The following is a 23,246-nucleotide window of genomic DNA, read 5'->3' on the forward strand; positions in this document are numbered from 1 at the left end:
CACTATGCTAAAATGCTAAAGGCATGTCACCAAATGCCAAATGCTAAAGGCATGGCATCAGCACAGCTTTTACGTGGTCGTCCAGCACGTACTGTCTTTTCGCAGATGTTTTCTGTTAAAAATGTCAGACGTTAAAGAAACTCGAACCAAATATTCACCGCAGGAACATGTCTATATTCGAAACTATGGTCGCGGAGAGAAATGGCTAAAGGGTGTCGTGGACAGACGTCTAGGTAAAGTCATGTATGTAGTAAAGACTAGCAGGGGTTTCTACAAACGTCACCAAAATCAAATGACATCTCGCCATGAAGAGGACGCGAGGTCAGTTGAAAACAACAACAGTGAAGGGACCAATCCAATTTCCAACTTATTGATACCGGATACAGATGCAGATGCTCATATTGAATAGTCTCAGGTGCAAACAACGAATCCGCAAGAAGTTCGTCGAAGCAGCCGATCGGTACACCGCTATCAAGCAGAAGATTTTCGCAATTAAAGCGGTGGATAGTGCAAATTAAAATTTACTAACAACTATGAATTTTTATTCTCAGTGTAAAACTAATTTTCATGTAATTGTAATTTTGTGTCAATAGTAAATTTTGGTTTTAAAGTTTTTGCATTTCAGCGAGGATGTGTATGCCAAGTCCCACTCCTCAATAGATATTAAATTCACCTTGAATTGATTCTTATTTGATTTGTGAACTTGGCTATCAACTTTTTCACATTCCATTTTATTTTTATTTCGCTGCGTGCAAATTTTGACAACTATCACAACATTAAAATAAATGTATTTTTTTTCGAGCGCACAGAGGAGTATTTGCATAGTAAAACTGGTCAAAATTATTTGGTGTGTTTTTCTGTTAAGTAATAAAAGAAACCACGGAACTTAATCATAATAAGCCGTTTAATAAAAAAATAATAATTCCACTTCTCTAAGAAAAAGTAGAATAAAAAATGGCGATGCATCCAGTTTTTTCAACAGACCTTTGACAAATAATCGGCCCTATTATTTTTGTCGACGTCGACGTCGACGTCGATGTCGTTTTTTCTTAAAAAAAATAGCCATCGCAAGTCCAACGACCGCTGCGCTGACCCCAGTAGTATTTTTACGGAAAGGTGTTCCTCGCAAAACTACTGTGGTAAGCGAAAACGGGGTTGGACGATGAAAGCTATTTTTTAACCAAAAAATGACATCGACGTCGACGTCGACAAACATAATAGGACCGAATGTTCGACAGTTACATAATTCTTACCTAATTAAAGGCTATCTTTTAACGGGCAAATAGTCGATTCTCTTTATAGCTAGACGTTGAAAATTTTCGCTGGAAATACCTATTAAAGAATCTTACTCTCTGACTTTAAATTGCAAAAGAAGGGGACGTAGGGGGACAGTTTTAACGTAGCATCTCCAAAGGCAAAAAATATCGGCTACAATTTGTCATTTTGTTTGCCAGGTAGACGCTTTATCAGTGCACTTGCACAATACTCGTATTCGCAAAAGCTCCGCATTGATTATTTGCAACAACCCTGATCAATATTATTAAACTGTGAAATGTTCAATTAAAATACGCATATATATAAAAAAACCAAATCATATGTATGTAAATAGCGATATTTTTTAATATCCAATTTTTTCAATTTCATCTGAGTTCCCTGTGTCAAGCAGCTGAATAGTTTTCTTAAAGTGATTTTCAATGTACTTGCAAATGCTCATGGCTTTCTCTCCATCCACGAGATTGATCGCAATGCCATTTTTACCTGTAAATAAAATTTCCCATTATTGTTTTGTTTTACATAGTCAACTAAATAAGTATATTTCTCTTGGTCACAGCTACATAATTTGGTTATAGTTTTTCTGGATACACTGTTAGTCAATACATTCTTGAAATCTTTGGTTGCCTATTATTCTGATGCATGTTTTTCAATGTGAGAAATTATGTTAGCTATATTTTTCATACTGCTTTAACGGAAAAGTACAACAGCTATTACAATTTCGTGGCAAAAAAAAGTTTCAGTAATTTTTAGATAAAACACTCAAAAATAAACAAATGAAAACGACCACATTTAGCCATACAGTAACTAAATTTAGAATTGATGTTTGGTCATAAAGATTCAATGGGATCGAGATCTGAGGTCAGGCAATCTAAACCCTCTTCGTCTCTTTGACTAAGCCAATTCCGTATATTTGGAAGAACGATGAAGATCAATAAAAATGAAATAATTTTCTAGGGAACTCCTCGAGGGAAGTAAATTTCATTTTTATTTCATTTCATTTATTTGTTTCTTTAAATTAGCGCATTAAGAATTAATCTTTTACTGTGCAATACAAATAACTGAGTACAAAAATATGTATTAAAATAAAATAAAAATTACAATTATATAAAAACAAGTATGTATGCATATATTAATACAAACTTAGAAAAGCCAAATAGAAAATTTATGACCACCTTATTATATTATGCGACTTAATCGGAAAAATATTCAAATATGAATTTTTTGAAATTACTTTCACGCAGTGAGTTCTTTAGAGGCATGGAACGGAGTTCGAAAGTCTAACACCATTAACAAAAAACAAAAGCCTTGAAGTGCTTAAGTAATTAAATTTCAGAAATATCAAATTAAAGGAGCGTGAGCTTTTGGAAAACTTAAGCCTTTCATATAGATATTCCTGCTTTTTATAAACAAGCAATTTAAACATAAAAATGCAATTACGAGCTTTTATATTTTGTTAGGTCACAGCCAAGTATTGAGTTTCTAAAGCTAGATATTTGGTCAAATTTCTTGAAGCCATATGCATACATACCTAGTGGCATGGTTGAATGCAGCATCGAGTTTGCGCAGGGAATGAAAGTCCAGTTTGCTGTACACTACTTCGAAGTAAGTAATAAGGGGAACAATTGTGATTAAAACCAGCTTCTTTTTCGTATCTGAAGATATGAAAAGCAAGGATACTCTCAGGCAACGAAAGGTGTAGTAGATTTTACTCACAACTTCATTGACTTGGTCCTCACAAGTCATCTTAGAATTAATAATAAAACCCAAGTTTCTCACTTTGCTGACTAATTCAAGCTTTGTAGAACCAATATAAAGGTGAGGGATATCATAAATTTGGATTCTATCTTTGCAAATTGGGAGTACTTAAGATTTTAGAGCATTGAGGCTGAGAAGGTTTACTCAAGAACTGCGCGCAAGTCCTCATTAAGCCTAAGTGTTGTATCTTGGACCATACTGATATGGTTAGATATATAGAGTTGAACGTCATCGGCGTAGGCGTGGAGGCGAACGTGTGAGCTTGTGTTGAAAATATCGTTGATAAAAATACTGAAGAGGAGAGGACCTAGCACAGAGCCGTGAGGTACTCCAGAGCATGTGAGCGGCAATTCAGAGAATATGTTGTCGATTTTAACTTTCTGCTTTCTGTTACAGATATAACTGTTTAGAAGCTTTACTGCATTTTCACCAAATCCAAAATAGGTAGCTAATTTTTAACACAGAGGACTGTGGTTGACAGAGTCAAACGCTTTGGAAAAATAATAGACATAGAAGTGTTAAGTGACCTTGATCAAACTATTGACGGATATCGTCCAGTACTTTGGCGACGGCAGTCGAGTAAGAATGACCAGCTCTAAAACCGGATTGAAGCGGACTGAGTAGATTCATTTTAAAATGTCCATATAATTTTCATTTCTACCAAATTCGTCAATAAAAGACAGTTTACCATACCTCTTGAACTCTTGCAGGCCCATACCATGGGATTAGCATTCAACTGTATGGATGTTCTAATTAAATAACTATGATGAGGTCCTATCTTAGTGCGTAAGTCCTCCCTTATTGAATCACCAATGCGAGAATATCTATATTGAGTGCATCAATTCAAATTTGACGTTCTGGCGGTTACTCTATAATACGATGCGATAGGAAAATTGCTTCCGCAAATTCGGAATACTGACACCCTGCAGATGTGACAAGCACATTTGAAATTGCGCTTTTCGCATTTCAGGCAGTCATTCGACAAAATAAAGGAGTTATATCGCACAAACTTGTATTTGAACTAGAGATGGGCAAAACTCGTGATTTTCTACGTGACTCGTCATGTCACGCTTTTTCACGCGTGAGCGTGAGCGGGTTTGATCAATTTCCCGTAATTTCCGTGATCGTGCGTGACTGACATTTTTGTTTCCCGTCAGTCACGTAACTTTTACATACATAAATATGTGAATTTTTAATTAAAAATTAAGACATTAACGCGGAAATCCAGATTTATTTAAAGAATAAAAGAAAGTTGTGACGAAGCTTTAACATTTGGTAAGAAAGCTTAAGATTTGCCACTTCATAGAAGCTTTTCAAAGGCAAATTTTAGACATACCAGCTAGCTCATCAACTAGTGAAAGAGTTTTTTCTGCTTCAGGCAGAGATCTAGAAGGAAGACGGAGGTACACGACTGTTCGGTGAAAACCTCGTCTATACAAATTTCAGGCTTTTTAATTATATTTTCTTATAAATATTTTGAGTATGCAGGTTTGTATTCCATTAAATTTTTATATAATACAGTGGAAGTTTAAAGAAGCTCCGACTTACCGTTGATTTTTTGGCAATTTTTTTTTGCTTACGATGTCACTCATTTTCTTCCATACAAAGTACGTTCGTCGTTTTTTTTTTTATATGGAGAAAATGAGCAATGCCATCAACAAAAAAAAATCCGAAAAATCAACAGTAAGTCGGTGCTACTTTCAACTTACTCCAAATATTTCTAAAAAATCTAATTAAAATCTTTTCAAAGTATGAGTGTCGTAAAGTTATGATAAGCACTATATATCTGAAATTTCTAAAAAAAATTAATAGTGCGTTCATCTCTTGCCATGCGTTTGGCGAAGCTTTTGTAACATTCCTTGTGTGATAAAAGCCTATTTATATGGAATGTTATTTATATAAAAAAAAGTTTCGATTTGAAAAAACTTTTCGTGAGAAAGCGTGCGTGAACCTGCGTGATTAAAAAAATAGCCATCGTGAGCGTGCGTGAACGTGAGCCAAAATCACCCACGCGCCCATCTATAATTTGAACAATCAGTGATATAGGACATATAGATTATACAGCACGACGATTTGACGATTTTCTCAATAGACTTTGTATGGTAATTTAGAAAATAGCTCAAGAAATTTATCGGTTTTAGGTGTCCATATAAAGGAGTTTTGAAGTAAAACCCCATATATAGGTACATATATGAATAATCAGTTGTATGGAGGCAATAGTTTCCCTGCAGTGAAAAGCCAAACCAGTTAGAAAAAATACTGGTTCATTAACTAGTAAGTGCCTACCAGTTCGACAATTTCGAAGAACTTAGGCGATCAGCGACATCTGCCTTTGAATTGCCAAAGCCAAAAATAAAACGCAATTAATTGCTTTTCTTACAAATGTCGGCTGTGGCGTCACGTGAAGACTACTGGTTCTGGTTTTGAAATCGCAGGTTCGAGGCCGCTTGGAGGTGGTTAAGATTTTTAAAGTTAAATAAATGTAAGTAAAAATAATTTATACAATTTATAAATAAATAACAAATTTGAAAATCAAATTGCATTGCAAAACAACATTTAAGAAGAAATATAAAAACAAAGAAATTAAACAAAAATATTTTTTTTATTAAATTTAAAAATTACAATAAACAGTGTAAACAAAAAAAATAAAATTATAAAAAATAAAAAAAAATAAAAAATAAAAAAATAAAAAAATTTTCCCTACGCCAGGATTTGAACCTGGGACCTCAGGCTAGCCATGCGAGTGCTCTGCTCTGTCGGCCATTATGCTTTTCACGGGGCATGAATTGGCAGACTATCTCATCAACTGGTATGATGCTACTAGTATTTGTACTAGTAGATGCTGATGCATAGCCTGACAATTGACATCTCGTAGGACATCGCAATGTTAAAAATACCAGTCGCTAACATTGAAAAAGGACAGAACGTGAACTAGTTCGGCTGAAACGCAAACCGGTAGAATTCTAGTTCACAACTAGTAGCTTTCCCTGCAAGGTTATACCAGAGGTGGGCAGCTTCGGCAGAACATTTTTATAGTGTGCGTATGAATGACGCTTTCGCTGCCTTCCCAAGCAGAGCGTGTATGTATACGCGAATACGACGCAACGACGCCCGCCGTGCAGAAGCTGCTGCCTAGGTCTGGTTTATAGTGACCCGATCTTTGTCAGTTTCACTGTAAGTATTCTGTTGATAATGAGTGAAAACAGTGCGAAATTTCATGTTCATAGCTGCATAAATGGTTATAGTGACTATAGGTTATAGTGACCCGATCTTTGTCATTTTCACTGTGTGTATTATGTTCATAACGGATGGACATAGTGAGAAATTTCATGTTCCTAGCTGCATAAATGGAGGAGTTATACGAAAAATCTCATATCTGAACATTTATATGTTATAGTGGTCAGATTTTTCCGGTTCCGACAAATGTTTAATACATTATAAAAATACACCCACTTACCAAATTTCATACGGATATCTCGAAAACTGAGAGACTAGATTGTATACAAACAGACGGACATGGCTAAATCGACTCAGTTCGACGATCTGATCACATAATTATACATTTTAATGGGTCTATCTCTTCTTATTTTGGTACTTACAAACATCGGACCAAAGTTATAACACCATTTCATGCTCACGAAAGCTATAATTGACAAAAATCAACGGTAAGTGCCAGATACTTCAATCTTGCACTTTATACTATACACAAAAATTTAATGGGCTACAAAACTGCAAATTTTTCTAAGAAATCTAATTAAAAAGCTCGAAATTTTTAGTTTGGTTGAATTTTTTAAATACATACTGCACAAAGTTTGATATATCTATACAGTTTTTGCTAAAGATAACCTATATGTAAAAAATAACTAAACTTAAATAACAAAAAACAATTGTTGTGGTGCGCTTATAATTTTGACATGGAGTGCATAACGGATGGCATACTACTTTACATCTTTTCATTTATGTTTCCCTTGGTTTTTAGTTTTCTTGATTGTTTCCACAATTTAACAAGAAATGTATCCTTACATAAAACAGTCAGTTTTTATGTAAATGGTTTTTGTTAATTTTCGATTTTAATCGAAACGACCGGTTAATCGGTTAACTTCTTACAATTAATTGCCATTATTAATCCAATGCTTTCGGAATTTGTGGCAACCCTGCTAAATATAGTTCTGAATAAAGCCTTTCAAACGCATTTCGATTGATACCAATCTCCTTCACACACCTCCAAAATAGTTTAAATATTCAAACTAAAGATTTCTCAGCAATCTTTCATTTCGACTTTTCAAACACATAGATAGATAGATAGTTGGTTGGGTAAGGCACTGCGACCGGTGGGTCTATTGTGCCCCTAGCTCATCACAACTCCTCATCCAGCCCCAGAGTGTCTAAAAACTTCATAATAGACCCCGGGGACAGTGAGTGTATGTGCTCCTCTCTTGGCCAGGCGTGCCCTATGCTCCTATACCTCCTGCGCGCAACGGCCTCACACTCTGCAAGAAGGTGCAGGGGAGTTTCCCTGGCGGCATCGCAGAAGCGACACAGGTCGCTGGACCAGATACCTAGTTTGTACATGTGCCCTCTTAGCCTACAGTGGCCAGTCAAAAATCCTGTAATAACCCTCAATTTGTCCTTTGGAAAATTCATGAGTAGCCTGTATCTTGTCAGATTGTAACCTCCTAGTAAGCTTTTCGCCTGACGTTGACCCATGGTGTCACGCCAATGCTAAAGAAATATATACAAAGAATTTTTTTTAATCATCTTATTTGTTATAAGATTGAGTTGTAGAACTAAATGGAAATTAATCAAGCTACGCTATCCACAATATTTTTGCGTAGAATTCCCTCAGTTTGCAATTGTCCCTTCTGAGCATATCCTTTCTGTACTGGGTCCCACTGCCAGAAAGGGCTCAGGTCCTATCGGGGTCGAGGAAGCGGCTAATCTGGCCAGGTGATCAGCCTCCTCATTTCCTGCAACCCCCATGTGCCCAGGTACCCACATTAGTTGGATATCATTAACCTCCGCCAGAGCATTAAGCCTCTCGATACACTCCAAAACCAAGGAGGACTTGATCTCGAATGCTGAGAGATAAGTGCCGACTGACTATCACTTAGTATAAGTATCCTTTCATTCCTATAGTTCCTACTCATGTTGATCTCTGCGCACATACTGATGGCATAGACCTCCGCTTGAAAGATGCTTGGGAAGGTTTCCAGGGGCACCGAAAGCTTCAGCCTGGGGCCGTACACGCCTGCTCCAATCCCCGCAGGTGTTTTGGAGCCGTAAGTGTACCACTGTATTGTGCTCGCCTGTATGTGCCATTGCTCCCGTAATGCAAACACATGCCAGACGTTGAAGCTTAGAGAGTGTCTGCCTCTCTGCGCACATACTGATGGCATAGACCTCCGCTTGAAAGATGCTTGGGAAGGTTCCCAGGGGCACCGAAAGCTTCAGCCTGGGGCCGTACACGCCTGCTTCAATCCCCGCAAGTGTTTTGGAGCCGTAAGTGTAGCACTGTATTGTGCTCGCCTGTATGTGCCATTGCTCCCGTAATGCAAACACATGCCAGACGTTGAAGCTTAGAGAGTGTCTGCCTCACCGTTGCTAAAGTAGTCCTGGAATGCCAAGCCACCGCACCGTAAGTCACTATAGGTCTCACTATCATGGTGTACATCCACCTGAGGATCCTCGGAGTGCACCCCCAGGATTTGCCCGCCAGACGTTTGCACACCATCATCGCTCTCGTGGCCTTGGAGGTGACCGCATCAACATGGGCCTTCCACAGAAGCTTGGAGTCCAGGGTTAGCCCCAGATACTTAACCGCTGTGGCGACATTGATTGCGACCCCGTCCAAGGTTAGGTTCCTCATCCCCTGAAGATTTCGTTTCTTGGTGAAGGGGACTATAGCTGTCTTAGAGGGATTGATATTTAAGCCTACATCTGCGCACCACCTTTTTGCAAGGTTAAGACCTCTTTGGACGATGTCACAGAGAGTACTAGCGTACTTCCCTCTAGCGATAATCACTATGTCGTCCGCATACCCTTGGCACCGGACGCCCGGACCGTCAGTGAGTAGCTGTAGGAGTTCGTCCACAACTATCTTTCATTTCGACTTTTCAAACACATACTTGCACATCTAAAGGCCAAGCCCTTAACACCTAATTTTTTTGAATTTGAATGAACTGTGCAAAACTGATGTCATTAACAAAAAATGCATATGTATTTGTAAGGCAGTAATTTTTAAAAAGGTGGCAACCCCACTAAAAAATCAAAAGCTTATTGCAAATCCGGGGACCGTATACTTCCACTTTGTACCTCATTTTTAGTCCAACTAACTGCGAGGTTATTATAATTTTTAAAATGGTGGCAGCCCTACTAAAAAAAATAATACATTATTGGACATCTAGAGACCAAGCGCCTTCATTTGACACCCCATTTTCTGTAGAAATTATCAGGCCTAAAGATAATACCTCCATTAAAAAAATTTTTACCACTCCGTTTTCGAGATTAACGTGGTGAAAATATCCCGAATTTGCTTTATTTTATGTAAGAACGATACATAGATTTCTACGTGTACTTCGATTAAAATGTTAAATTTTGGAAAAATTAGCAAAAATGAGCAAAAAACTCAAATAAAATCTAATTATTATTAGGCATTTTTTTTATTATTAGTTCCCGTCAGCATTTGTCAGATTGCTGGTTCTACTCCACGGAGCACAAAATAGTTTAGTATTTTTTTGTTAATAATGTTTTGAGCTTTGTACCATGATTATGTTTATTAGGAAAAATTGAAAAAGCAACAAAGTCTAAGCGGAAGAAGTTATATCAGCTATTTCTACCGCTTAGACTTTTTTGCTTGACAAGATTAAAAAAATAATAATTTAATAAGCCACAATCTTCTTTTTATTTGGCGCTGTAACCACCTAAGCAATTTTGGCCGAGTTCAACAAAGTACGCCAGTCGTTTCTTTTCTGCGCCAACTGTACGCCAATAGGAAATGCCAAGTTAAGCCAAGTCCTTCTCCACGTGGTCTTTCCATCGCACATGTTTCGTCCATACAAGTTTGGTGTATAGGATTAGTCCCAGATACTTCAGTCCGCTGGCGATGCTGACCACGACCCCCTCCAAGGTTATGTCCTTCATGCCCGGAAGGGCTCTTTTAATAGTAAAAGGAATGATGGCGGTTTTGGAAGGATTCATGATAAGCCCTAACTTGTCGCACCATCCCTTCGTTAGTCTCAAGCCTCTTTGAATGATGTCACAGAGGGTGCTCTCAAACTTTCCCCTAGCAATGATCACAGTGTCATCCACATAGCCTTGGCAACGAATACTATTGTCGGAGAGAAGTTGAAGGAGTTCATCCACCATTAAGCTCCACAGAAGGGGGGATAAGACCCCATCCTGCGGGTAGCCCTTTGTTGTTTGAAGTTGTACCACGCTGCCCCCTACCTCGGTTTCAGCAATCCTTGTACGCAGGAGCGCATCCACCCAATAGCAGATCGCTGGCTGCATATTTATCCTCTCGAGTTCCCTGCGCACTCTAGAGTGTGACGTGTTGTCAAACGCTCCCTCTATGTCGAGAACAGCGTAGAGCACTGACTAGGGTGGCCAGATGCGCTGATTTAATCAGTACATGTACTGATTTTTTTCTATTGTACTGATTTTTTTCTATTGTACTGATTTTTAAGAGCCCGAAATCAGTACGCAAAATCTACTGATTTTTTGAGTTTGTACTGATTTTTACATTTAATAAATACTTTCGTAAATTGGTGTAATTGACATTTACTTGAGGTTTACATGTTCAAAACAATGGTTTTTGACAACTCAGATGCAGATTGAAAGCATTAATTAAATTTAAACCATTATTAAAAACGTGTCAGCTTGCAATTGTTTCGTTTCCTAGGATTTCGCAAAATAACAAACTGTTTGGATTTAACCCAACCCGATTTGCAATCGCGATTTACAGGTTTTACAGGATTTGCAGGAAAAGCTGGTTTCGCCATTAATAAATCTTATGAAAGGTGGTGGTGAGTTAATCATATATTAAGTACACTAAGAAGATGACAATAAGAGATAATCTTTTGATTATAATTAAACATCCACTGAGAAATCGGCTGTCAGTATTTCCAACTTAAGACGACTACTGCTTCGGTGCAATGTAAGTTCTAAAAATTTGGAAAAGGTGCAAACTACCGACTCTTGAATATGATATATATAGCTTTACTTTGATTTTTGATCTTCTACCACCTGTAATTTTACTTGCACATACACATTTAACACTATTAAATTTCATTCCTACTCGAAAATTCGTTTACCAATAATTCGCTAATATACCTTTTAGTCAACATTTTAATGTGAATGTTGTATTTAATAACCACACCAACTAAATAAGTTTTAAATTTGTAGCTTAAAATATGCAAACAGATTCTGACTCGAGCTCGGCTTCCACTGAAACTGAATGGGCTACAATTTTTTTTTTCTCAATTTTTATAAATTTTCTAGAAAGTTTGAGACCTCAACTCACATGTCTTTTGTTATAGAATTAACTATATTTTTATAAAAATTTTTAATTAAGTAAGGAAATAAAAAAAAATTTCAAAACCTGTCAATACATTTTACTACTATTTTCCTGAGCACAGCTTTACATACATACGTAATACCTTTGATTTGTTTTAAAGTAATGAATTTTTATATTGATAATACTATATGTATTTAAAAGTCTATTAGTTATTTTTTGTTAAATTAATGCGCTCTTATTTGGTTGTTATATTGTTAATAATAAAAAATACGCTTAAAAATGAGCTGATTTTTATGACTTTGTACTGATTTTTGATCCCAACTGTACTGATTATGTCACTATAATATCTGACAGGGTTCGGATTTGCCTCATTTTGGCCCCTCGCTCGCTCGTTAGTTTGCTCTGAGTTAGCGCAACTCACGAGGAACACGCGAGGCTGTTTGCAAATGAGCACTCGTTAGGTACGAGCGCACGCGACGAATAGCCAGCGAGCGAGTAAGCAAACGAGGGCGGCGCAAGAGTAGAGCGGCAAGCAAACGAGGACCTCATTAGGTCTGCCCTCGCGAGAGGGGCGTTGCGAGCGAGGCACTCATTTGCAGCAGCAGACGAGCGAGGCGAGTAAACGAGCGAGGCAAATGAGGCAAGCAGATTAGACAGGCAAACGGGTTGTTTGGTCAGCAAAAATGTATGGGATAAAAATTGCATCAACTAAGAATTTAGAGCAAACGATTGTATGCACACATGTAGATATGTATATACATACATATATACACATATGTATGTATTTATTTATGTATATATTTTCATGCACAGAAGAATAGATGCGTGCTATTTTTGCCAGTTTTATCTACTAGGTAGGCTCATATGTGCATACATATATATTACTATGTACTTATACGCACGTATTATTCGCAAATAACAATTTGCAAAATGGTAAAATTTGCCGTATAAACGCTGAGTTAACTTTTTATTTGCAAATAACTAAATCACGCAAATAAGTATTGATTAGTGCTACTATTTGCAAATAAGCGCAAGACGCCGCCATTCTTAGGTTTATTTTCTTTTTCGATTGTCATCTTATTGCCTTTTTATAATCAAGACGTTGCCATTTTTAACTTTATTTTCTTTTTCGATTGTCATATTATTGCCTTTTTATAATCAGGCAATATTAAAAAAGAATTTTTCACCATCGAATAAACAGTGAGTTAGGTATTTGCAAATTATTTTTATTTGCAAATAGCTTACGTATTAACGTAGTATATGTAGGTATAGTTTTTTTAATTTTCAATAGCTTATAAAATTTCAACTTAAACACTTAGGTCTCTTTTTATGTGGTTCTTTTTTATGCGGATTTGAATTTATGAGGTTTTTCAAACATTTTTTTCGCTGTATCGATTTTGCTTCTTTGAGAGTTTTTATTACTTTTTTGCAATCAATTTTTCTTACATAATTCATGTATTTTTTATGATATTTTTTGTTTCGGTTAAAATACAGAAGTGAACAAATAAATTGTTTTTTTTTTTTTTGAAGTATCTGAATTTATACGGGTTTTGAAAATGCTGGAACGCATCTCCTGTTCTTGTATGAAATTAAATAACTTTTTTATGCGGCTTTCTGAAGAACGCATCTACCGCATAAAAAAGACCTAAGTGTACATGAGAGACAGACCATACAAGTCCAAGCAAGTTTCATACTTTGTAAAAAAATTTGAAAATTTCAACAAAGTTTTAAACTTTTTAATCACATTTATATGTAGAGCAATGCTTGGTGTGTAGTTTTATAGCATAAATATATCATTCTCACTCGAAAAATATCATAATTGTGTTTTTTTAATAATTTTGGAAACATTTCAAGTAGAATTTATTTATTTATTTATTTATTTATTTATTTATTTATTTATTTAGTCTACAGAAAAATGTTTTCTTACAGACAGTTGAGATAAAAAGATTTAGAATATTTAAGTATGTGTGATACATTACAGAGTGAAATAATTATAAATATTAACTTGTAAAGATAACAATGATATTCAATAGCAATTTGGGTAGCTGGCGAGGCCTTGTCTCCAGTCTACTTTTGTGTGCGGCGGGCGGAAAGACCTAGTTTCCGCTCCGCCCTGTTTACAGGCCGTTGATCATGGTCGGAAAGGCCGAGCTTCCGATCCATGTTCCCGTAGTCGTTACTTTGTAAGTGAGGCAGGCGGAAAGTCCTAGTTTCCGCTCCACGCTATAGACGAACTGTTGGGCGAGGTCGGAAAGGCCGAGTTTCCGATCCCTGCTCCTATTGTCCTACGCGGTCGCGGAAATATACGAAGCCGTTACAATTGTACTAAGCAGTCATAGATATTGTGTAATTTTTTCGTTCACGGTTGCAGATATTAGTTTATTTAGTTAACTTGTTGAGCAATGTTTTCTTTATTACAAAAAGCTTCATATTTTTCCACTTTGGTGCCTATGTCTGCATACATACTAGGTAGCATCCATGGGCGGAGAATAGGGAAAATCCGGGAAACGCAAACGAGCGAGCATATAAAGCGGGTAAACCAAACGGGGGCGATGTGAAGTAGGTAAAAGCTGAGTGGACAAAGGGGAAAAAACGAGACATCAAAGGCAAACAATTTACTCAGGCAGGCAAACGAAGTAACGTAATGGTAAGTACATATATAAGAGAGTGTGGTTTGGGGTAACATTTATAAGTCTTTACTAATAATTCGTCGACGAAACAAGTGTATATTTAAAAATGGAAAACCTAGTAAATTTTAACGCGGATACAAATATTTCAATCTGTTTACTGTGCAAAAAATCACTAAAAGGAAAAAGTGTTTATAATATTAAAAGGCATTATGCAACTATGCATAAAGGAGTTGCTGTCAGCGAGAATACAAATTCCCGCTCGAGTAGAGGGGCAAAAAAAGTCGCAGAAATAAACATCGACAAAAATGAATTTTTGAATGCATGTGTAGGGATGGTAACAGTGAAAAGTATCCCATTTCGTATCTTTGACGACGAAAAGTACTTTAAGAAACTCATACACCCTTACGAAAAAATGTTCGACCTTAAAATAAATTCTAAAAATATTGTGGACAAAATTGGGTTTGCGGCAGGACAAACAAAAAGTATTATAGCTGAAAATTTAAAAAAGAGGCTTATTTGCCTTAAAATGGATGTGGCGACAAGACAAAATCGCCATATATTAGGCATTAATGCGCAATACATCGATGGAGATAAAATAATTATTCATACTTTGGGAATGGTGGAATTAAGAAGCAGACACACCGGAGAAAACTTAAAGCAAGAAATCCTTAATTGCTTGGACCAATTTAAAATCGAAATTCGCCAGATTTATTCCAGCACCACTGATAATGGAGCCAATGTAATAAAAACATCGAAGTTGCTTCAAATGTCCCAAGGTCAAGTTCAGGTAAGACATGTTTAGAAGTCCTTAGAAATTTAGAGTTTAGGAATCATTAAAAAGATTTAATATACATATAATTAATACTGATAAAAAATTTTCTTCCCTCAGAACAATCCAAATGATGACTCCGATTCCAATGACGTAGATGATGATGGGTATGATGAAGTGCACAATACCCTCAAATCAACTATGGCTGTGGTTAGATGTGCAGCACACACCCTCCAGTTAGCAGCATACGATGTCATTAAAACAATGCAAACTAACATTGAAAGCTGTAGAAAAGCCGTTAAATCTCTCAGATGCATTCTCCGCGGTACGAGCAACGTGCCGATATTGGATAATGCAACACGTTGGAACTCAACATATATGATGCTTAATTCCTTACTTAACGTAAAGAGCTATATTGAGGAAAATTACACAAATATGCCAGATGTTGACTGGGGCTTTGTCAACGCATTTTTACAGACATTCAAACCACTTGTGGATTGTACTACTAAATTGCAAGCAGAACAGTATGTTATTGGGGATTTTTATAGAGACTGGTTAACTTGCGAACTGGAACTACAGGAACTAATTTCAAGCCAATACGATTACGCTTCGACTTTACTAAGAACGGTAAAACAGAGGAAAGCCGTGCTTTTGCAAAATGAAGCATTTTTATCAGCGATTTATGTCGACCCTAGGTTCAATTTTTTACATTCGCCATATTTGAACCAAACTCAAAAATACAAAGCAGTGGTAAGTGCCCTAAAAACATGTATATTTAAGATTCATATTAATATTACTATGCCTATGTACATATGTATGTATATGCGAAGGACAATATTAGCTACATACTTTGCATTTTATTCATTATTTTCAGGAACACCTTCTTAATACATTCGAAGCTATTCAAGAATTAGCTGGAAATCCACTCAACAACGATGAAGCGGGTGAAATTGAAGCACCAACAACAAGCCAGAGCAGACCTTTTTTCAGATTGAATAACCAACTTGACAGATTACTAAGCAGTAACGCAGCAGTCACATTACAAATAAATTTAAAGCAAAAATTAGAAAATCTTGCTAATACGCAAAGGGTCCCATTTGAAGCTGATATCCTTGAATATTGGAAAGCTCGTTCTATAAATGATAACGACATTGGACAGTTAGTACAAGTCGTACTCGCTGTTCCTTCAACACAAGTTTCAATTGAAAGGGCATTTAGTGCTCTAGGCACAATTTTAACGAAATTGCGAACACGACTCTCGAAAGAAACTTTAAACAATTTATTAATAGTTAAATTAAATAATGATATTCTAGACAAAGTATCATATATAGACTAAACTTATAATATGTGCACATTTAAACAATTAAATAAATTAGAAACTAAGTAATTCGGCTAAGTAACTATGTTTCATATGTATAAATGAGAATATAATATTTATAAAAATCATTTTTTGTCTTTTATTTCATAAATGAGTAGGACATTAACATTTTCAAATTAATAATCCTGGTTTAGTCCCCATACATATGTGTGTATGTAGTATAATACAAACTACTATTTGGGGTGTTAAACAGTATTTGATAATTAAGGCTGGTCCATATAGAACTTTCGCTTTGACTGTGTAGTTAGCGTTGGTTTGATAGAACGCAGCTTGGCAGATACTACTTTGGCCACTAAATTAACATATTAACGAAAGATAAATTAATACTTCATATCAATAATTGCATGAAAAATTATATTTCTTGCCCTCATTTGATTAAAAGGAAAAAACATTTCATATAATTTTATTTATTTGCAACAGCTGGCGACCGACGCACGCGCTTTGTGTTGGCCTTAAGCGCTGGTTATACTTACATTGTGCTGCAGCGCACAACATGAGTACTATCACATATCGAATCAGTTTAATAAGCTTTGCATACAAGCGATTATACGACGCAGCGCACGACAGAACATGACAGCGAAGTCTGGAGAATTTTGATTTTTCGCTATGTGACATTCGCAAAGAGAGCTGCCACTCTCCTTGTACACTGACATTTGTCATTTACGCAGAGATTTGACATTTGGAAAGCGGCAAAAGAAGCGGGCAAATGTAAGTATGAAATTATTTGTGAAAAATACTAAATTTTAATTGAATTGTTCTTCTTTTTTTAATTTCAGAATGATTGACGACGAGAGGCTGGTGGATTTAGTGCGGGCAAATGAAGCCATTTACAAGAAATCTTGTATTTCTTATAGATTGCCCGAGAGGAAGAGGGCGGCGTGGACAGGCATCGCACGAGAGTTGGGAGCAACAGGTTGGTAAAATTGTTTTTATGTGCATATTTTAACTAAAATACTATGTTATAATCATAGAGGAACAATGTACTAGGCGCTGGCAGACATTGCGCGAGAGATATTCCCGGGAGCTGAAGAAATCGGATGCACCATCGGGAAGTGCGGCGGCCCTGATGGACAACTGGCCACTATTTGAAAATATGAGCTTCTTGAAGGAGTTTGTCAAGCCAAGACCGCAAGTATTTTAAAATGTAATATATGTACTAAGTGTTTACGATTAATTTAATTTATAGAACTTGGTGCACAACAAATATTTTGGACGAGTATGTAGAATACCCCCCTTCGCCAAATTTCCCGATGTCGCTTTCGGTGTCGGAGTCGTCTGTGCTGACAGATTCTCTTGACTTCGAGGAGTCGCCGACAACTTCTCAGAAGAAAAGAAAACGACAAGAAAATGATGCAGATGGAGAGTTTCGCGAGGTATGTAAAATGTACAAGGATCTATGGAAAGAGCGCGCTGGGCAAAAATGTAGTGACACCCTTCGTGCATTTGGGCAAATGATTGTGTCCACTGTCAGCGAAATGAGCCCGGCGAAACAAGCAAAGGCCATACAAGTTGTGACAAATGCCATAATGACCCTTAAATTGGAGCCCGAAGAATAGGAAAGTAAGCTCAATCTCTATGTATCACATACCTTATTATTCTTGCATTTTTTATGTATGTAGATTCATTTATATCTTTTTCTTTGCAGGTCACGACTCATCTTGATGCTTGTGTATACTTTATATTAGATACCTATATAAGTTTAGTTTAATTCAAACATAATCCAAATATTGAAATTGAAGTGCATTAGAATGTTTGTTTTAGGTTTCAAAAGCTATACATTTAAAATAATTATCTATTACATCATTGCATGTTAAGCTGCCTTTACACGGGTCGGTTTTTTGTCGTTCATCCGAAAAAGACCCGGGTAAATGGCAATTCCACTGTAAAATGTAAATATTTTGGCTAGCCGATTTTCCAGTCGACAAAAATCAACCCGTGTGAAGGCATCTTTAAATAGAAAACAATATTAAATCATTTCGTCGCTGGAATAATGAAATAGTGTAACATGAAAAGTATAGTTTTGAGAAAAAGGAATTGGAAGTTTTTATAAACCATTACAAACCATACAGATACAATTTAGTTTTTCGGGAATAAATTAGTGAGCCAAAGAGATATTTAAGAAAACTAAAGATTTATCTAATAGATTAAAGGATTGTCTATACAATGGTGCAATTATCGAATAATAGTGTATGTGGCATTTACACTGTTTCTTTATTCGAGCGACGATTTGTAACATTGTTAGCCTATAGGTTGTGTACAAAGGTTTAATAAGTATCATTTTGAAATATAGATAACAAATAATGGTATATTGACAATATTATAAATGACTTATGTTGCTTGTCAAACCTTTGTACACAACCTATAGGCTAACAATTATACAAATGATTTAATATTGTTTTGTATATTACATGTGTAAGTGACTGTATGCATATTAAAAACTGGATTGTTCTTGTACGTATGTACACCCTTCGTCATAATAATAGATATACGATATTTTGACCAGTTTTTACAATTTTCATTTTGTTTATTACATGCTTTTTTATAAAAATCTAGCTCATTATAAAGAAAACACTACACAAATCCGGATTTCAAAGTTTGTAGAAAACTTTAAGAGTTCAACAAATTTCCACAACAATCCATTCATTGGGCATTTTTAGAAAAATTCTAGGCAAGTAGTTTATAGCACCTTCAGTCTTACGCTTTATTATGCAAAAACTTAATGGGCTATAAACTACTTGGAATTTTTCTAAAAATTCTCAATGCACGGATTGTTGTAAAAATTTATTGAACTCTTAAATTTTTCTACAAACTTTGAAATCTGGATTTATGTAGTGTTTTCTTTATAATGAGCTAGATTTTTATAAAAAAAAAGCATTTAATAAACAAAATAAAAGTAGTCAAAAATGGTCAAAACATTGCGTACCTTTTATTATAACCAGGGGTGTATGATATATATACTATATATATAATTACATATATTTTTTGTGTTCACGTGATGATAGTACCTGCTTGGCAGATCTCATTTTTTCGATTTAAGTACTTTTGTTTTTATACAACAATTGGGTGATTCTCAAGTTATCACAACTAGTCATGTTGTCATATCATATATATCGTCGTTTAAAGTACAAAACTGCGTAACTGACATTGGCTGCCGAAAATTGGATTTGCTCACACAAGCTCATGGCTCAATCCTTATCTATTCGTCTTGAAATATACTAGCCAGAAATGCGATTGCTTTATAAAAAAGATAACCATTTTGAAATATGAGTGTTTTTACGCTCTAGAAAACTACAACTTCACATACGCAGTTTTGCATTTTGTTGATACGCGGTTTTGCAGTTTAAACGACGATATGTATATGTATATACATTAGGGCGGGTCAATTTGTATGGATCGATATTTTTCGACATTGTTCCTAGCATATTCGGATTCTTCATAAAATTCTAAGAAAAAAATTCCTCCAGACCATAGCTCTAAAGTCAATTTCGAGCCTGCGCATTTTTAAAAGAAGATATCTTATATATAAAAATGAATTGCTGTCCGTTAGCCTCGCTAAGACTCGAAAACGGCGTGACCGATTTGAATATTTTTATTTTTTTGGTTTGTTTTTTATAATATCCGGATGATTAAAACCAGAAAAAAGTAGAGAGTTGCCACCTGTTTAAAAATTTCAGTATAAGTAAATTAATGACATAAATTAGATATTGCAATATGGGTGTAAAAAGAAAGCGGTTATGAAGGCTTACAGGCGAAAATATTTCTGAGGGGGGTTGCCACCTGTTTCAAAATTTAAAATAAATGAAATTGATAAGATAAATTAAATATTGCAATATGGGTATCAAATTAAAAAGGTTTAAGAAGGCTTACTACTGAAAATATTTTTGAGTCGAGTTGCCACCAATTTCGAAAATTTAATTCAATTAAGTTAAGAAGATAAAGTATGTATTATAATATAGGTGTCAAACGAAAAGTATTTGAAAAATTATTGACTAAGAAATATTTTCTATAGGCCTGCCACCTACCTGAGCGGTAAAAACTAAAAGCCATACTCGCAAATATTATTCAAAGCTTTTCAGGCTCGCATCAATGTGGAATACTGTAACTCCGTGAGGCTTTATTGATGGCAAACAAAGTACTATCATGTTTGGCAATGATATCACCCCGTAGAACAATGCACTTAGCCTCGATATAAAAAGAGAACAAAAGCCGAAGTATTAGCCGAAGCAGTTCATACAAATGTCCCACAATTGAACTAACAAAAAAAATATGGCCTACGACTCTTTTATAGAAGCTGTTTACACTGGAGTAAATTTTAAACAAAAAAACAAAACCGACTTAAATTCTCATATACGTTTAAGAGTACCGTTATTTTCTTCGTGGCCAAATTATCGGATCTACACTCAATTAGTAGGAGACTACCTCTGAGGAACCACCTCTCCTTTAAAAAAGAATTATAGAAAACGGATAACGTAGTCCAAAGTTATGCGGTAACATACATAAAAAAAATATTCCGACGAATTGATAAAATATGCAGATTAATATTTAATAAAGTGTTACGGATGTTTTTTTTTTTAATACAAACCACAAAGCACAAACTCCGAAGCACAGTTTATTGATACGAAAAATTTATTTCTGATATCTATTTAAAGAACCGCAAGATTGCACTACAAAGCAAATTACATATTTTTACTATTGTAACGGGAGAAGTTACTGTATGTATTTTTTTATATGTACAGTGTCGAACAAAAGTTTTGGCACAGCAAATTTTCGCATTACATATATGCAAAGTTTTTAATTTTTTTACTTTAAAAGTTTTTAATTTTTTTTTACTAAAATTAATGGATTATTAAACTGCATACTTGGAATTTTTCTAAAAAATACTTGGCCTATATTGCGAAAAATTCACTGTGCCAATACTTTTGTCCGTTACTGTAAGTAAATAAAACTTTAGCTTTAAAAAACCAAAAAAAAAATAAAATTTTACAATATATCAAAATTATTTTTGAATTTTTTTATGATTAACAATGTATTTATATTTTTTTTTTTGGTTTTAGATCCCTTTTTGCTTTCAACACGAGGTATCTTTTTTCTACTTTCTATTGTCATAGCCATAACTCCCTCTCTCTTTTTATCAATCAATCAATCAATTTTATAATTTTTTTTTGGCATTTTTCCTAATTACAAGTAGAGCTTTATAAAACTTTTATAACACTAAATGTTTATTAAGCTTAGGATTTTGTGTTATCCGGGCAGGCTTATTAATTTAACCAGAGAAAATATTTTCTTTATTAAGTTTACCCTGTTACCCATTTTAAACTGCTACCTGTACTGTATCAGTGGTTAAAACTTGTTAAATTTTTATTTAAAATTTTCGGTAAGGAATAAGCGAGTGGATGAAAAATATATAACGGTAAGAACGACCCATATATATGTATATGAAAGAATACACACATGCGACGACTCTTGCCATTGTGTGCCACTCCTTTAAATTATAGTTACTCTTTTCTTATTGTATTAAAAAAATAACGTTCGTAACACTTTAGTAAATATTAATCCGTATATTAACTTAAGTAGTATATATTAAAGAATAGAAGATGACCCGGTGAACTTCATATCATCTATAATTTATTTGAGATCACTAATACTGCCTGCTGTTATAGCTGATAAAAGATTCCAAACCTATGAGATGTGCCACGCCCCTTTTTACAAACTCATTTATATGCATATATCTTTCCATAAGCACCTACCATAGGTAACTGTGCATTTCAAATTTCGAGTTCATGTGCTATAATTCCGAAGTTAGAGCTGACTAAAAATTTTCACTATGGGAGGTATCCCTCATCCCCTCCCCCCCTTGCCGAGTTTCAATTTTTTACCCTATTATAGATCCAGGAGTCATGGCAATATTTTGGCCAAATTTTATTCGATTCTGTCCATCCGTTTAGGCTGCAACCTGGCACATACATACATACATACTTCCACAAATATATAGTAGATTTGCTTTGAAGCGCCACCTTGCGGTTCTTTAAATAAAAAATAGATATCAGAAATGAATTTTTCATATCACAAAACTCCGGAGCTCAACTCTTTATTACAAAAAAAAACATTCCTAACACTTTAGTAAATATTAATCTGATTATGGACTTAGTATTAATTAAAGATATTTTCTTTTAAAATTGCGCAGGCTCGAAATTGATTTTAGAGCTATGGTCTAAAGGGCTTTTTTTCTTAGAATTTCATGTAGAATCCGAATCTGATAGGAACGATGTCGAAAAAAAAATTGACCCGCCCTAATATACATATGTACATACAGTTGCGGTGAAGAAAGTATCAAAATTATGTTTACTTATTTTAGTCATTTTTATTTAAAATATATTTCAATCTAAAACAGAAACTATACATAAATAAAAGTTTCAAAGCTTGCACATAGTTCAAAAATATTTAATCAAGAAAATTTTAGAGTATGCAGGTTTGTAGCCCATCATAATATTTAATTTTGCTACTCTCTTATTGACCGCAGCTGTATGAGTAAATATATATTATGTTTATAATATAATTATAAACAAGAGACTTTGGGAATTTAATGAATTTGCATGTTAATTTTTTACTTTGCTTTATTTTTAATAAAAATATTTTATGAATGTTATAACAATATTTTTACTAAATGGGACATGTACATATGTATCAAGCAAGGTATTGAAATGCATGGTAGAAGTTTGTAAAACAAGTTTGCGTTTTACAAATTTTAATATTTTCACATGGCGCAGCTTATAAATTTTTATGAAAATATACACATACCGCCCGCGACATTTTTACCAGTTTTGTACACTATTCTTTTGCTTTTTTAAGGTTTATTAATTTTTTTTATTAAAGTTCAGCTCCCTGTCTAACAAAAACCATATACAGATGCGTGCAACTAATTAG

General features: G+C 35.0%; 2 protein-coding genes across 2 annotated transcripts in view; one reads left to right on the forward strand and one right to left on the reverse strand.

Moving 5' to 3' along the window:
- Window positions 1-1,594: 1,594 nt before the first annotated feature.
- LOC118734214 (DEAD-box helicase Dbp80) overlaps window positions 1,595-23,246 on the reverse strand; it is a 410,640-nt gene continuing 388,988 nt past the window's right edge. Inside the window, exon 11 of the mRNA XM_036463935.1 lies at window positions 1,595-1,758. Within this exon, the coding sequence (XP_036319828.1) occupies window positions 1,619-1,758 (140 nt within the window). The 3' untranslated portion in view covers window positions 1,595-1,618. The remainder of the gene's footprint in view (window positions 1,759-23,246) is intronic.
- Window positions 16,519-17,728, forward strand: LOC118734217 (transcription factor Adf-1-like). The gene is made up of 3 exons (XM_036463939.1): window positions 16,519-17,030; window positions 17,099-17,235; window positions 17,294-17,728. The coding sequence occupies exons 2-3, from the start codon at window positions 17,100-17,102 to the stop codon at window positions 17,461-17,463; spliced, it is 306 nt and encodes a 101-aa protein (XP_036319832.1). The 5' UTR covers window positions 16,519-17,030; window position 17,099; the 3' UTR covers window positions 17,464-17,728.

Source organism: Rhagoletis pomonella, unplaced genomic scaffold, assembly GCF_013731165.1.
Source record: "Rhagoletis pomonella isolate Grant_MI unplaced genomic scaffold, Rhpom_1.0 Rhpom_scaffold_00002, whole genome shotgun sequence".
Taxonomy (NCBI): domain Eukaryota; kingdom Metazoa; phylum Arthropoda; class Insecta; order Diptera; family Tephritidae; genus Rhagoletis; species Rhagoletis pomonella.